We start from the raw sequence: 17,678 nt of genomic DNA on the forward strand, positions 1-17,678 counted from the left end.
TTTCTGAACCTTTTGATGATTTTACGGACCGTAGATGGTAAAATCCCTAAATTTCTTGCAATAACTCGTTGAGAAATGTTGTTCTAAAACTGTTCGACAATTTGTTTACAAAATTGGTGACCCTCGCCCCATCCTTGTTTGTGAATTACTTAGCAATTCATGGAAGCTGCTTTTATACCCAATCATGGCACCCACCTGTTCCCAATTAGCCAGCACACCTGTGGGATGTTCCAAATAAGTGTTTGATGAACATTCCTAAACTTTATCAGTATTTATTGCCACCTTTCCCAATTTCTTTGTCACGTGTTGCTGGCATCAAATTCTAAAGTTAATGATTATTTGCAAAAAAAAGAAAATGTTTATCAGTTTGAACATCAAATATGTTGTCTTTGTAGCATATTCAACTGAATATGGGTTGGAAATGATTTGCAAATCATTGTATTCCGTTTGTATTTACATCTAACACAATTTCCCAACTCATATGGAAACGGGGTTTGTAGATTGTATTGCAAAGTTTAAATTAGAATGACAAGAAAAGGAAGTCAAATTTGAATGACAATAAAAGGAAGTCTTAGACTTAGACTGTAAGTCTAAGTCTAATTAGTTTATTTCAAAGGGGACAATGCAATTTCATTAAAAACACATGACTACAAATGTATAAAAGAGCCAGAATTATCCAGAAGGCTCGTTTTCATCTGTAGTCCCCTGGACGTGATGTAAAAACAAAAACAGTACACTTACAATTTAAAAGAAAGAGAGAGGAGAAAAAAAACATATACATATACAATATAATAAAAAATAAAATACAACATCACAACATAACATTTATCTTAGCATCAAAACAGGCTCATCTCTTATCTACCAACATATCTACCTACCTACATACCTACCTACCTACTTATCTACCTACTTTCCTACCTATCTACGTACCTACCTACCTAACGACTTACCTACCTACCTATCAATCAATCAATCAATGTTTATATATATAGCCCTAAATCTCAAGTGTCTCAAAGGGCTGCACAAGCCACAATGACATCCTCTGTTGTATCTATCTATCTATCCATCTATCTATCTATCTATCTATCTATCTATCTATCTATCTATCTATCTATCTATCTATCTATCTATCTATCTATCCATCTATCTATCTATCTATCTATCCATCCATCTATTAGATCTGATTAGATTGTACTGCAAGGTTTAAATTTGAATGACAATAAAAATAAGTCTTACACTTAGACTCTAAGTCTAAGTCTGATTTGTTTATTTCAAAGGGGACAATGCTATTGTATAAAACACATGACTACACATGGTTAAAAGAGCCAGAATTAGCCAGAAGGCTAGTTTTCATCTGTAGTCCCCTGGACATGATTAAAAAAAAAAAAAAAAAACAGTACAATTACAATTTAAAAGAAAGAGGGAGAAAAATAAATTAATAAAAAACACCCAAAACATTTACAATATGATAAAAAGAAATTACAACATCACAACATAACATTTATCTTAGCATCAAAACAGGCTCATCTCTTATCTACCTACCTACCTACCTACCTATCAATCAATGTTTATTTATATAGCCCTAAATCTCAAGTGTCTCAAAGGGCTGCACAAGTCACAACGACATCCTTGGTTCTACCTACCTACCTACCTACGTACCTACATACCTATCCGCCTTAGCATCAAAACAGGCTCATCTTTTAGTGCTGACAGCTGTACGCGTTGATAAGCCACATTTTCCATTATTTTGTGAAGACCTTGTAAGTGTTGAGAAGTTTAACCTCCTCAGTTACTAACTTCCACAGATTTACACTCATTACTGACCAGGCCCACTTACTGAAAATGCTTCTGCGCAGAGGAATATAACAGTCACCTCTGACAGAGCCTCCAGTGACACGCTCACGGCTGTTTCTTTGGCTGATGAACTCCGGTATAACAGCTTTATGCAGTGTAATTAAAGATTTAAAAAAAAGGTAAGCTTTGAAACTATTAAAAGCAGGGTTTGTATGGGTGCTTAAAAACCTTCAAAATGCTTGGATTTTAATGTTGTCTTTTCAAGGTTTGAAAAATGCTTGAATTTAGGATGAAGTGCTTGTAAACGCTTGGAAATGTTCTTCATATTTCTCGGCAGTCTGACTCAATAGGCTAACTGTTAAAATGGAAAAAATAAAATAAGTTTCCTTAAAAATGAAAGCTACACCCTTGATTTGTTGGCTTTGCACGAGCCCTTACATTACGTTGTCGTCATGTATATACAGCTGTGTGTCGCACCCAAGAGGACATTGGTGCATCAGTCCATTAGGTTGTCGTTTTAATGAACATTAGATGGAAAATGACACTTACAAACTTTGGATAAAATGTGGCCCAAATCCACGCGTAGCCTGCTGCAAAGTATGCAAAAAGGAAATCCAGCTTTTCGCAATGGAAGAGTCGCCTCTCTGGAGTCATATGAAATGTAAACCACAGAGATTACTCGCCCTACAAGTTAACTAATGTTAGCTGAAGTTTTGTTTTCTAACCTTTAGGTACATGCGAGACCTAAACTGTGAGATCAGCGCTAGATTACATGTTAATTACGGACAATTATTACGAGCTATGAAATGAAAAAAAATGAGCGTTTTTCAAATGATAAAATATAATGTTAGGAACTTCCCTCAACTAAAAATCAATTTGTTATCTGAGCTGTTGTGAAACAAACAAAATATTTTCATTTAATTTATCGATCAATACAGAAACACTGCTTCATTTTCAGTTATGATAACTCCTGGTTCAATGTTAGGCATAGGTTTTAGCAGATATTCCGTATTTTTCCTACAGACAGCATTTGGTGACCTCAAACAACAAGGCTATGGACTGATTCACACTGGTTTTCGCATTTTGAAGGGCACTGGAAAAACTGGAAAGTTGAACTTGAAAGTCCTTATAAAGTGCTTAAATTTGGCCATGGAAAAGGTGTACGAACCCTGTAAAAGACTTCTATCAATATTTGCAGTTGTGTTGATATGGATGTGAAACATGTCACAAAGACAAATTAATGTTTGATTGAACTGCTTACAAAAGCAAACAAAAAGAAACTATTGCTAGATCTGTATAAGGGTCTGTCGAATCTGAAATCATAATCAACTTCATATATGAAAACAAAATGGGAGAAGGAAGGAGGGATAACTAAATTGAGGAAGAATGGACAATAATATGGAGATATCAAAGAACTTGTATCAGCTCACCCAAGTGCAGCTCATTTGGCTGGAAAAGTTTGATCAGACAGTTTTAAGAAGTCTCATGTTGATAACAACTCCCCCTCCTGGAGGAATGGTGGGAATCCAAATGCAAACCACTACCATGTTTTCTGGGACTGCTCTGTCATAAAGGACTATTGGAGAAAGATACACAAAGATTTACATGATATTTTCAAATGTGAAGTACCCCTTGAATGTACGATGCTGTACCTGAGGGTTGGCTGGAAAGAGATACACATTTAATGAATATCCTACTACTGGTCATCACAGGAGAGTCCAACTTCAAAGCTATGGATGGAAATCACAATGGACATTTATAAAATGGAGAAGATAACAGCATTTGTTGATTAGAAATTGGAGAAATTCACTTCATACTGGGTAAACTATTACTGTATGTCACACCTAGAGATGTCCGATAATGGCTTTTTTGCCGATATCCGATATTCTGATATTGTCCAACTCTTAATTATTGATTCCAATACCAAACTGATACCGATATATATACGGTCCTGGAATTAACACATTATAATGCCTAATTTTGTTGTGATGCCCCGCTGGATGCATTAAACAATGTAACAAGGTTTTCCAAAATAAATCAACTCAAGTTATGGAAAAAAAATGCCAACTTGGAACTGCCATATTTATTATTGAAGTCACAAAGTGTATTATTTTTTTTAACATGCCTCAAAACAGCAGCCTGGAATTTGGGACATGCTCTCCCTGAGAGAGCATGAGGAAGATAGTTTAGTTTTCTATTGATTTATTTGTGTTCAAATTCTTATTTTGTTAATGCATTATTATTTACTTTTGGTTTATTTATTTACTTATAATAACACATGTATGTGCTTATTTGTGAACCAGACGGAGAGCAAGAAGAACAGTGGCTAAGCGACATTGGTCTGTCAGATCTAATCAATGAGGAGAGCGAAGGTATGGACAACATGGTGCTGATGTCCACGCTAACCCACACTCAGGCGCAGACGGTCCATCGCAGACTGATTTCCTACACATTACGCAAGAAGAACAAGACTTCGCTACCACACATTCGGGACTTTTTCGGTCAGGTGAGCCAATGGCAAGGTTTGGCTATTGTTCCACTTTCTATTTTGGTGTTCTTATCCTGGTGACCTAACCTGCCACGATAAAAACAGATCACATAGAAAGGTCACGCTTTATCCTCACTGCCTTTAGCAGTGTTTTTCAACCACTGTGCGTGAGATACAGTCTGGTGTGCAGTGGGATATTATGTAATTTCACCTATTTGGGTAAAAAAAAAATGTTCAAACTAGTAATTATAGTATGCAAATGGAGTCTTGTGGTTGAGTGTCGGTGCTGTCCAGAGCTCGGCAGAGTAACCGTGTAATACTCTTCCATATCAGTAGGTGGGCGCCGGTTGCTAATTGCTTTGTAGATGTCGGAAACAGCTGGAGGCCGTGTGCAGGTAAAAAGGTATCTAATGCTTAAACCAAAAATAAACTAAAGGAGAGTACCCCTTAGAAACGGCATTGAAGCTTAGGGAAGGCTATGCAGAAGGAAACTAAAACTAAACTGGCTACAAAGTGAAAAAAAATAGAATGCTGGACGACAGCAAAGACTTACTGTTGAGCAAAGACGGCGTCCAAAATGTACATCCGAATATGACATCCATCCATCCATCCATTTTCTACCGCTTATTCCCTTTCGGGGTCGCGGGGGGCGCTGGCGCCTATCTCAGCTACAATCGGGCGGAAGGCAGGGTACACCCTGGACAAGTCGCTACCTCGTCGCAGGGCCGAATATGACATGACAATCAACAATGTCCCCACAAAGACGGATAAAAACAACTGAAATATTCTTGATTGCTAAAACAAATTAGATGCGGGAAATATCGCTCAAAGAAAGACATGAAACTGATAAAGGAAAATACCAAAAAAAGATAAAAAGTCACCAAATAGGATCGCAAGACAAGAACTAAAACACTACACACAGAAAAACAGCAAAAAACTCCAAATATGTGACAGGTGGTGACAGTACTACTTTGAGACAAGAGCTATATTGATGCATATTTGGTTATGGTTTAAAGTCATATCCAACAATTACGACAACGACTTTTACTGTCAACTGAGTTTCGTTTTTTAATGATTTCTGCTGGTGGTGTGCCTCCGCATTTTTTCAACACAAAAAATGTGCCTTGGCTCAAAAAAGGTTGAAAAACACTGGCCTAGAGGAACAACACTGACATTTTTAGGAAGCTTGACTGCATAGAATTGTTTGCCCAATTAATACAATCCTGCAGTGGAGGTGAAGTGACAGTACGACATGATAATAAGGGCATGTTTAATCCCAATGTTTAATTTCTCTCAGGAGAACCAGAGCCAGTCTGACTCTCAGCCTTGTGATGAGTTTGCCCAAAACAACATGGCATCAGTCTCCCAAGCCCCTCAATCAGGTGAGCCAAAGTAAATGTTAAGAGGGAACTGCACTTTTAAAAAAATGTTGTGTATAACCTATAATCTGTATGTTATGTTGTATCATATGTATTCTAAGATGTAAAAAAACGCTAGCAAAAGTCAGCTAACAATGGAGCCAAAGGTAATCACTTTCAGTGTTGGCGTTAGGAATTTTCAAAATAGGGTCCTAGGGACACCATCAAGTCATAAAAATGGGGTCCCATAGTAAAAATGTGGGGTCCCACTTTTTGTAAGTGTTTTGAAAACAAATGATAAATGCATGCATTATCCTGTTATATCTCACATTCTATATTGTTTTTTGGAAAAAGGTTGTCATAAATGTTACTTCATTCATTAAAAAAATAATACAAAAGAAAACGCATTTTATGCATATGTAAATGTATTCAGTTATAAACATTCATTCATTTTTTTCTTTCCTTTATGGATTTAAAAATGCTCGCTGTGGCTATTATTTTGTATATTTGTATTTTTGTAAATTTTTTTTAAATTTATTAAATCAACATAAAAATACACAAGATACACTTTCCATTAGTGCATCAACCCCCCAAAGAAAACCCCTCCCTCCCCCATTCACACTCACCCACACCCACTCACACAAAAAAGGGTTGTTTCTTTCTGCTACCAAAATTCTGGTTCCCACAACATATATAACACAGTCTGCAAGGGACACAGTCCCTGAAACACACATGATTGTGTGTGTCGCCGGTCCACTAACACTATCATTAATTACTATTTATAATATAATTGTTTTATATGATTTTCCTTTCTTTTTTATCCAAGAAAATGTCATTTTTTCCCCTTTTTTTTTCAATCTCATTTCATTTTATTTAAAAAAAACAAAAAAACAAAAAAAAAAACCTTATCTCCACCAGACCAGGTTGTTAATGAAATTAGACTTGTCTAAAAAGTTTTTAAAACCAGGTCCAGTCCAGACAATGTCCAAGTCGGGCTCAGCAACACACACCCTCATCCATGTACAACAACAAAAATTAGGGAAACCACAGATTGCATATAAGTTATAAACAAAATTACATTTTCATAAAAAGCATTTGTGTATAGTCCATTGTATGTCCAAGTCAGACTCAACACACACCTTCATTTTGTACACTCAAAAATAGGGAACACAACAATAGATAGCATATATGTTGCTGTTGTTGCATATCTATAAACATTATTACGTTTTCATAATAAGCCTTTAAGGATTTCCCATCTTTTTTCATGTTTTTTGGAATCATTATCGTTGTCAATCATGTATTTTTCTAAAGTTAAAAAATAATGAATAAATGTTTTAAAGAAAGTAATACTAAGTGAATATCTATTTTTGGCCTTAAAAATAAACCTTTTACCAAGTACTATAATTAAATGGACTAAGTCATGCTTGTCAATAAACTCTCCTAAAATAACAGAAACTACATCAAGCTTCATAAACAAACCAATCCTTGAACACATTTTTTCAACTTCCACCCAAAAAGAAGACACAATATGACAATACCAAAACAAATGCAGGGTGGTTTCAGAGTCCTGACAGCAAAAACGGCAATCATCTGACTCAGTCATATTCCATAGTTTTAAAATTTTCCCCGTGGGTAAGAAGTTATAAATAATTTTAATTTGAAAATAACGATTTTGCACATCGATAGTAGTTTTGTAGATTAGTTTGAATATGGCATCCCACGGCAACGGGCAGTCAAAAAAGTCCTCCCATTTTGCATATGTGTTGTATGGGACAGCCTTCAAATATTTCTTTATTAAATAAAAATTATATATTTTTTTATTAATTTTAGTTCCTTTTTGCCAACTAGAATTTCTTATTAGAGGTTTACAAACTAGTAATTTAGTAGTTCCATAATTAATTATTTGTTTCCATCTTTTCCTAATTACTCCAGTTAGTTGATTAAATGAAAAGCTTGAACAAGCATCACCATACATAGTTCTAAATTCATCATACTTCATAATTTTACCATTCTCATTAATAATATCATTGACAAAAATGATTCGTCTTTCAAACATATTTTTCCAAAAGTATATTTGTATTTAATAAGTTGAAGATGGCCCTGCGATGAGGTGCCGACTTGTCCAGGGTTTACCACGCCTTCCGCCCGAATGCAGCTGAGATAGGCTCCAGCATCCCCCGCGACCCTGAAAGGGACAAGCGGTAGAACATGGATGGGTGGATGGAAGTTGAAGGTGTATTTATTTCTGTATAAAAGTGTAAAACATTTTTTGCTTTGGTCATGAAATGATGATAATGGTGTGCCAGGGCATACAGTACATACTGTACATTATTTGTTTAACTTTTAAATCTCTAGAGTCTACTTAAGCTCTATCCCTTAATTCTAAGTTGTTGTTTTTTTTTTTTTTTTTATGTGTTTTTTTTTGGTTTGTTTGTTTTCTGCCCTTTTTGTCAAATAAAACTATGTTTTTTTTATGGCAAACACGCAAAATATGCAAAATCTTCCTCCTAAAATATTTTTCAAAGTGGAATATTTGATGTGAAGTAATCGGAACCTTGGATTGGTCAATATTTCATAAAAACATTGATTTTGATTCAATATTATGTTTTGAGCAATTAGAGTTTTAAAGAAACGAAACAGCTTTGTTTTATTAGTCAACATTGCAACTTTTTCTAAATTACATTTCACCTGTAATATTTTTTATTCCACTTTTGTTATGTTTTTGTGAAGTTTTAATTGTAGATTTAGAACGTGTCTTCAGGAGCCAGTTTTCAGCAAATGGCTGACTTATGACGATAGAAAAATGTTTTGCACGCCATGTAAACTAGCTAATAAAAAGAACACCTTTACGAACGGGTGAACTGATTTTCAAAGATCCAGCATCACCAGGCACCAAAAAAATATCATGTTACACCTTCCCTGCTTGTAGTGATGGGATCGGCAGTTCTTTTGACTGTACTGAATCACTAGTATCAGTTCCTTAAATTGAGTCGTTCATAAAATTTGTTCACCGAATTCCCCTCCCCCCACACAAAAAAAATAGGGGGGGGGGGGGGTGCGTAGTACAGTACAGTGCAGACATTCGCGGGAGAAGCAGCAAGTAGGGTGAACGCGAGTCCCTACACATTTCTGTGCATGCAGTACACCAGGCAGTGAGTGACTGACACAGCCCCACAGTCAGCACAGTTCAGAACATGAACTTGAATCACTTCTGGAGCAGCAGATCTGTGTGCAGGTCGGCGAAACATTAGTCAGTCAGTAACAGTTTCCCCAGCGGCAGATCTCGGTGTGTGTCAGTTCGCGAACGACAGAAGCCCTCAGCACCCAATGAACGAATCTGTGTGCAGGTCGGCGAATCATGAGTCAGTCAGTAACAACTTTCCCCAGCGGCAGATCTCGGTGTGTGTCAATTCGCGAACGACACAAGCCCTCAGCATCCAATGAAGGAATCTGTGTGCAGGTCGGCGAATCATGAGTCAGTCAGTAACAACTTTCCCCAGTGGCAGATCTCGGTGTGTGTCAGTTCCCGAACGACACAAGCCCTCAGCACCCTATGAACGAATCTGTGTGCATGTCGGCGAATCATGAGTCAGTCAGTAACAGTTTCCCCAGCGGCAGATCTCGGTGTGTGTCAGTTCGCAAACGACACAAGCCCTCAGCACCCAATGAACGACGCGCACAGTGACTGAACGAGAGCCTCAATGTGACGTCCTCCTCCAAGGACACAGTCAGTTTTCTGTGTCAGTAGGTTCGCGAGTCCTGATTCTGAATGAGTGAGTGAGTGCCGCGCGAACCCGAATCACGTCCTCAGCGACAACCAGTCAGTTCTTGTAGGTTCATGAAGCGAACCTGAATCACTCAGCTACAGTTCTGTGGGCCAGAGGGCGACATACGTGAATCGCTCTCTGCCCTGACAGACTCCCCTTGACGTTCGCAAACAGAAATTGCAGCTGTAGTAGAGATTCTGTTACTTTAAAAACACTGTGTGTGTGTTTCCGGCTTGTCCAATAAACAAAGTTTGACTTAATGTCTTGGTTGTTAAATGTTTTATTGCACTGAAATGAAAATAATAAATAAATAAAAGTGGGAAATAAAAAAAATAGTAATAGCCTACTAAAATCACTCACGGCATTGGGGCAAGCAGAGCAGAGAGCGTGAGCGTTGTCGTTCACTGAGTGATTCATGTCGTTAATCCGCGGTGAACGAATCGTTCGCTCAGTCCCTTCCCCGCCCCCATGATGAGTAGCTGGCTGCGTCGTTCGCATACGTCGAGGGTTCAGTGAATCACAGAATGCGCCAGTTCCACTCATACCGGCATGGTCGCGGCGGAGCTCAACTGAACTGAGAAAGGAACGAATCAGTTCATGAAGTGATTCGGTTCAGTACGTTCACTCAAAAGATTTGTTCATTCGAACGAATCGTTCGCGAACGACGCAACACTACCAGACCGGGGTCAAGGGGCGCGGGGGAAACGTTTGCTCCAGGGCCGATGTATTGTCGGGGGAAACACCCTCCACTTTACCCGATAGTGGGTCCCTACATTTCCGCTCTTTGGTCGAAATGATGATTTGTCACAGATATTTATTGATATTTTCCACAACGCCATGCTATTAACATTCCTGAACATGCCCACTCACTTACACACGTCACTCACCCCATATACCGCCATTCTAATAGGGGAACACACAGCTTATGGCCATCACCAAGCCAGGGATGAAATGCTAGAGTGCCATTGTATTAAATGACATTAAAACTAACTTGCCAAATTCTACGTTTGTTGGCGTTATTTGCCATGAAAATGTAGATCTAGCAGTTTTTAAAGGACTGATGATCTACATACAAGCAAAAAAAACTTTTTACACTTTTATACTGAAATAAATACAATTACAGCTTATTAAATACAAATATAGAAAAAACTACTGGCGACGTTAAAGTTTAGATCCAAGAAGGAAAGAAGAAAGTGAATGAACGTTTATAACTGAATGCATTTACATATGCATAAAAATGTATTTGATTTTGTACTATTTTTCTAATGAAGGAAGTAACGTTTATGACAACCTTTTTACCAAAACATAATATAGAATATGAGCTATAACAGGATAATGGATACATTTATAATTTGTTTTCAAGAATTTACTGTGGGACCCCATTTTTATGACTTGACCAGGGACCCTATTTGGAAAATTCCTAGCGCCAACACTGCTGATACTTGGTTAATATTGAGGTTGTGAGATGTCAATGGAGTATTGTTGTCATGTGCGCATTCACCTCCTGCACGTGTCACTCCGGCGGCAGCCGGCAGCTGCAATCTATCAGCAATCAGCACACCTGGTGCATTATTATAAGACCTGCCTTTATAAGCCTGCTCAATCTGCTATCCCGCGCCGTAACGTGACCATCTGTTTGCGTACAACCTCCATTCTCGAGGTGACGAGCTGTGTGTCTCGTCATTCCTTGTTCCTCTGCTTCCTGGACTGCCTCTTGGATCTCGACCTCCCGCTTGGACACGGACCTCCTACGCCCCGCTATAGCCCCTGACGTCCTGCTTGTTTCACGGCTCTATGAGCCTGTTCTGCCCCCTTTTGGACTTGCCGCTCGCTCAACATTTACGGTAACACTCAACAGTTAATTCATACACATAGTCGCACACACCATACACTCTCTTGGCTTTTGTCACTCTCCATACCATTGTTTATTATTATTATTGTAGAGCCAAACTACGCCTTTTGTTGTCTGTGCCGTCTACTTCCCCCGTACATAACAATTGTTGCCGGTTTGTTGATGTTTTTTTAGAGTGTTTTATGGGCGTAATAGAGTACTCCCATTAGCTGCATTGTTTGCCCCCTCGTACTTGCCATATTTAAACATGTGTTCTTGTTTTACACAAGGATTGTGAATGAGAGGCAAAATTCCAAAAAGCGTGCATTTTCCCTTTAAGCAAGGTAGTTTGTAGCAGTAAACATAATTAATCAAGTACAGTGAAACCCGCATAAGTCGTGCCACCTTTGTCGCCCAGTTATGCCGAACAACTAACAGGTCAATTGTGTTGTTGTTATTAGACAACACCAACTTGCATGTTCTCCCACAGTGTGCATGCAGGTTTTCTCCAGGTACTCCAGCTTCTTTCCACAATCCAGAAATATTCACGTCAGGTTACCTGTAGACTCTAAATACTGTACGTATAAATGTTAGTGTGAATAGTTGTTTCTCTTTATGGTAAACTCGTATTGCGCTTATCTACCTTCAAAGCTTTGATACCATTTACACTTTCACACACACATTCACACACTGATGGTGAGAGCTGCAAGGCCCTAACCACCACCCATCAGGCGCAAGTGTCTTGCTCAAGGACACAACGGACGGGTCTAGGATGGCAAAGGCCGGGCATAGAACCAGGAATCCATAGGTTGCTGGCACGGCTCCACCAACCTCGCCACGCTGTCCCGTATTGATATTGGGATTGGCTCCAGCTTACCTGGGATCCTAATGTGGATAAGTGGTATTGTAAAAGGAAGAGTTGATAATGACATAGAGTAGTGTTTTTTAACCACTGATAGTCTGGTGTGCCGTGGGAGATTATGTAGTTTCACCTATTTTGGTTAAAATATTGTATGCAAACCAGTATGTAGCCCGGCAGAGAAACCGTGTAATATGTGCCTTTTACATAATCAGTAGGTGGCAGCAGGTAGCTAATTGCTTTGTAAATGTTGTATCTAATGTTTAAACCAAAAATAAACAATAGTAAGTGCCCCTAAGATAAGGCATTTAAGCTTAGGGATGGCTATGCAAAATGAAACTAAGACTGAACTGGCTGCAAAGTAAACAAAAACAGAATGCTGGACGACAGCAAAGACTTACAGCGAGCGGAGCAGACAGCGTCCACAAAGTACATCCATACATGACATGACAATCAACAATGTCCCCATAAAGAAGGATAGCAACAACTGAAATAGTCTTGATTGCTAAAACAAAGCAGATGCAGGGAATAGCACTCAAAGGAAGACATGAAACTGCTACAGGAAAATAATAACAAAACAGGAAAAGCCCCCAAAATAGGAGCGCCAGACACTACACAAAGGAAAACAAAAAAAAACCTCAAAATAAGTCACGGCGTGATGTGACAGGCCATGACAGTACTTTGAGACAAGAGTTACATTGATGGTTATGGTTTAAAGTCATATCCAACAATTGCCAGAACTATTTTTTATTGTCAATAACGACTGCTGAGTTTCACTTTTTTATTTTTTCTGCTAGTGGTCTACCTCTGCATTTTTTCAATGGAAAAAAATGTCTCCAAAAAGGTTGAAAAACACTGACATAGAGTGCCATATCAATCACTTTTTTTGACAATTAAAGTTTAAGCCCTAAAGGAGTAATTTCAATGAAAATTATTTGGATTATGTCCACGTAAGGTGTCATTTCGCTCATCCTCACAACACAGTTTGAAATGACAGCACAACTACTACAACTAAACGTGCACACAGTGACTTCCTGTTCATTGCAAACTAAGCTTCCAAATAAAAGCAAGTGTTACGTTTACAGAAGGGGAAGAAGACAGCACAGACAGCAGGGACGTTGTTTTAGCGCTAAATTAATTATATATATATCTATTTATATATATATATATATATATATATATATATATATATATATATATATTAGAGACTCCCGGTTTGCGGTCTCATTAGCGGAGTCCGCGGATAAACCGCGGGTCGGGCGAGTGACATGACGAAAAATTTGATTTTAAATAGATTCGAGCGGGTGGCGGTTGAACCATTCAGAAATGTTTGATCAATATGGTTCAGGGATCGAAAACTTTTACCACTCAAAGGGCCATTTTGACCCGTATCACAAAGTAAAGAAGACAACAGGAGCTGTAAACATTCTCGCGAATATTTGTTGGCAGTCACCCAGTTAACAAGAATTAGGGCGGGCTATGAAGCCATTGCCTTTGACGCCTTCTACAACATGTATAGACTGCATGCCAGTCCAGCAACGTGTTGTACGTGGCTTCCGCAGACACGTCAACAATGCGAGCCACACATGCTTACGCACATTCTCGGAAGAACGACACAAACGTTCTTGGATGAAGACAAGGAAACACGAGACAAATGAACAAGGAAACACGAGACAAATGAACACGGAGAGAAAGAAACACAGAGAGCGAGAGTGTACAGAGAGCGAGGGGTTGTCGGCTTACTGTACAGGACGGAACGTCGCTACGTTCTGGCCCGGAACGCAGGTTTGCACTGGTTTAAGGAGCACCTGGAACTCATCAGCGACAGGTGTGTAGATTGCTGATGAAAAGCAGCTGCCTGTTGCAGCCGGAGTGGCGCACAGGAACGCGCTTGGAGATGCACCCGGCGCAGCCAGCGCTCAGATGAATGCCCACTGGGTTGCGCCCGGGCCGTGACAAAAAGTACAGTAAAAGACTGGTAAATGTTTGCCCATGAGCATTTCTTGTACTGAAGTGTGTTTTTTAACACAGATGAAAACCCGGGACGCCGGCGAAACCCTGCAAAAGAGGAGGAGTTTAAAACTGACGTGGCTTACTGTGAACAAGCCCGACTGGCCAAACATAATAACACCCAGTGGAAGAGAGAAGACGGCACCCTGCCGGTAAGCATTTCATGCATCGCTGCCGTAGTTGTTTTTTTGTCGCTTGGATGACGTTTGTTTATGCTAGATTAAGAAAAAACTAACATACGCATTTCTACTTTTTCTCAAACATTAGTGTTTATATATCCTGTAATTACTCAAATACAATGACCCATGTCTATTTTTGCAGACAATTATAAAGGTGTCGCCTGCTGTAGACTTTGAAAATGTGCAATTCTTATTATGTGATTTTTATTTTACCAGGCGGCTTGCAGTTGACTATTTCAGGGCCCCATCTCTAAAATTGTGCATTGAATTCTGACTCTCCGTATGTCAGAAACATCTACCCTACAATATTTCTTGTCACCATGAGGGCTTCCCTCAATTTTGGTGAGGACCCAAAAGCGTCTCAGTCATTAAAGTGTTAAAAGTAAGCCTTACTGTATCTTAATATTTTTTACATTTAATGCTTAAAGAGGAACTGCACTTTTTTTCAAATGTTGCCTATCGTTCACAATCATTATGACGACGGATGGAATTTGTTTTAATGCATTCTAAATATTAAATAAAATCGATCAAAAATCTGTTTAGACTGGAGCCTACAGGAGCCGTTAAATTCTGCCTATGGAGCCCCTAAAAAACATCCAAAGATGTCACGATTGGGGGGTCGCAGCTTGCTGCGGGGTCCTTCTCCCAGGAAAGCAGACGGACTACTCATGACATGGCGTTTAGGTAAAAATATGATTTAATTCAAACTAAAAAAAGGTACAAGCAGAGCGCTTACAGGGGATGCACAACTTGGCTAAGGAACAAAACTGACACATAAACTATGAACATGAATCAAACAACACTTACTATGGCTTGACAAGAGCAGCATCGAGTTTGGCATGAAAAAACTGGCATGGACAGAGCATGAAAAGAACACAATGACGCCAGGCCGACTGACCGGCAATGGCAGGCTTAAATAATGCCTCTGATTAGTGCTCGGGTAGCAGTTGAGCGGCTGATACAGGTGAACATAATTTGCAACCATGGCAACAAAACAAGGGAGTGAAAAAAAACAGGAACTTAAAGAGTTCAAAGGTCAACAGAACATAGCCAAACAAGACATGATAGAGCCCCCCCCCCACTTAAGGACAGATCCCAGATGTCCAAAAAAACAAAATAAAACAAAGCAGGATCAAAACTCATGGGAGGGCGAGAGGGGGACTTGGCAGTGGGTCGCCAGTCCAGGTGCCCCCGAATCCACCGAGGAAGAGTCAGGTGGCGGCGACGTGTAGAAAGCCGATGCACCTGACGAGGCGGACGACCAGAGAATGCCCACATCCGTGGCCGATGAGGAGGTGGGCGCACTTGGCGTGGCGGGCGACCAGGAAGCGGCCACATCCGTGGTTGACGGGGGGGTGGGCGTGTCATCGTCGTGGCAGGCGTGGTGCAGGCACTGGAGCTAGGAGTGGTGCAGACACTTTGAGCTTGGCTTGGACTTAGTGCCAGCCGTGGACTTAGTGCTAGCCGTGGACTTGGACTTGGTGCTATCCGTAGACTTCGGGCTAGCTTTGGACTTGGACTTGGTGCTGGTGGCCTAGCGGGTGGTGGTCGGGCCGGAGTTTGCGGCTTGGCGTGGCAGAAGACTGGTGGTGGTGGCCGGGCCGGAGGTTGCGGCTTGACAGGCCGAAAGATTGGTGGTGGTGGCCGGGCCTGGGGTTGCGGCTTGGCATGGCGGAGAACTGGTGGTGGTGGCCGGGCAGGAGGTTGCGGTTTGGCGTGACATCGCTGAGCCACCCCACCCGTACAGTTCCCTGCCCTAGCCCCCCCCTCAAGGAGCGGATACCAGATGCGCTCCCCGTGCTCTGTAACCGTTTTAAGGTGTGGGTGGAGGGAGGCCAGGAGGGGGGAAGAAACCCCCCCTTTAAATTGTCCAAACAGTCTTTCCTTTTCCACCACCTGGGATTGTGTGGGCGGAAGAAGGATAAATGTTGTGATGGGGGCGGGGCTTGAGTCTGGGGGGCGGGGCATGAAATTTGGGACGTGGTTTGGACTGACAAGATCTGATTTCAGAAACATGTCTTGATAATGTTTTATCATAGACATGGAGTCTTTGGTTGGGGGTGGGTGATCAAAAGAAAAATAATTCAGGAAAAAAAAATCCTGGTCCATTACCGTCGCGGGAGAACTGAATGCTGGCGTCATTCTGTCACGGACTTTCTCCCTGGAAAGCAGACGGACTACCATGACATGGCGTTAAGGTAATAACATGATTTAATTTTAACTAAAAAAAGGTACAAACAAAAAGCGCTCACAGCGGAGGCACAACTTGGCTAAGGAACAAAACTAACACGTAAACAGACTATGAACATAAATCAAACAGGCTTAAATAATGCCTCTTATTAGTGCTTGGGTAGCAGGTGAGCGGCCGAACACTAATCAGAGACAGGTGAACGTAATATGCAACCATGGCAACAAAACAAGGGAGTGAAAAAAAACAGGAACTTAAAGAATCCAAAGATCAACAGAACATAGCCAAACAAGACATGATCAAAAGACATGACAAAAGACCTCCAACAGGGTTTTCTATACATGTAAGATATATCTAAAGTAGTAACATTTATGATAACATATAATATAATATATACATGATGTAAGTATAAATGTAATGTGGTAACATTAATAATAACATTCACTACAAACCCTGTTTTTTTTTTGTTTTTTGGCTTCACGGTGGCAGAAGGGTTAGTGCGTCTGCCTCACAATACGAAGTTCCTGCAGTCCTGGGTTCAAATCCAGGCTCGGGATCTTTCTGTGTGGAGTTTGCATGTTCTCCCCGTGAATGCGTGGGTTCCCTCCGGGTACTCCGGCTTCCTCCCACTTCCAAAGACATGCACCTGGGGATAGGTTGATTGGCAACAGTAAATTGGCCCTAGTGTGTGAATGTGAGTGTGAATGTTGTCTGCCTATCTGTGTTGGCCCTGCGATGAGGTGGCGACTTGTCCAGGGTGTACCCCGCCTTCCGCCCGATTGTAGCTGAGATAAGCGCCAGCGCCCCCCGCAACCCCAAAAGGGAATAAGCGGTAGAAAATGGATGGATGGACAAACCCTGTTTCAATCTGAGTTGGGAAATTGTGATGTAAATATAAACGGAATACAATGATTTGCAAATCCTTTTCAACCCATATTCAGTTGAATGCACTACAAAGACAAGATATTTGATGTTCCAACTCATAAACTTTATTTTTTTTTTTCTTCAAATAATAATTAACTTAGAATTTCATGGCTGCAACTCGTGCCAAAGTAGTTGGGAAAGGGCATGTTCACCACTGTGTTACATCACCTTTAATTTTAACAACACTCAATAAATGTTTGGGAACTGAGGAAACTAATTGCTGAAGCTTTGAAAGTGGAATTATTTCTCATTCTTGTTTATGTGGAGCTTTAGTCGTTCA

At 40.2% G+C, this 17,678-nt stretch overlaps 1 protein-coding gene across 3 annotated transcripts in view; it reads left to right on the forward strand.

The window, feature by feature from the left end:
- The window catches only part of LOC133542658 (rho GTPase-activating protein 40), an 81,232-nt gene that overhangs the window by 22,582 nt on the left and 40,972 nt on the right, over positions 1 to 17,678 (forward strand). For all 3 annotated transcript variants that reach the window (XM_061886911.1, XM_061886912.1, XM_061886913.1), the window contains exons 3-5: positions 4,098 to 4,300; positions 5,580 to 5,664; positions 14,129 to 14,259. In XM_061886911.1, coding sequence (XP_061742895.1) covers positions 4,098 to 4,300; positions 5,580 to 5,664; positions 14,129 to 14,259 — 419 coding nt within the window. The remainder of the gene's footprint in view (positions 1 to 4,097; positions 4,301 to 5,579; positions 5,665 to 14,128; positions 14,260 to 17,678) is intronic.

The sequence above is a fragment of the Nerophis ophidion genome, linkage group LG02 (assembly GCF_033978795.1).
Source record: "Nerophis ophidion isolate RoL-2023_Sa linkage group LG02, RoL_Noph_v1.0, whole genome shotgun sequence".
Classification (NCBI taxonomy): domain Eukaryota; kingdom Metazoa; phylum Chordata; class Actinopteri; order Syngnathiformes; family Syngnathidae; genus Nerophis; species Nerophis ophidion.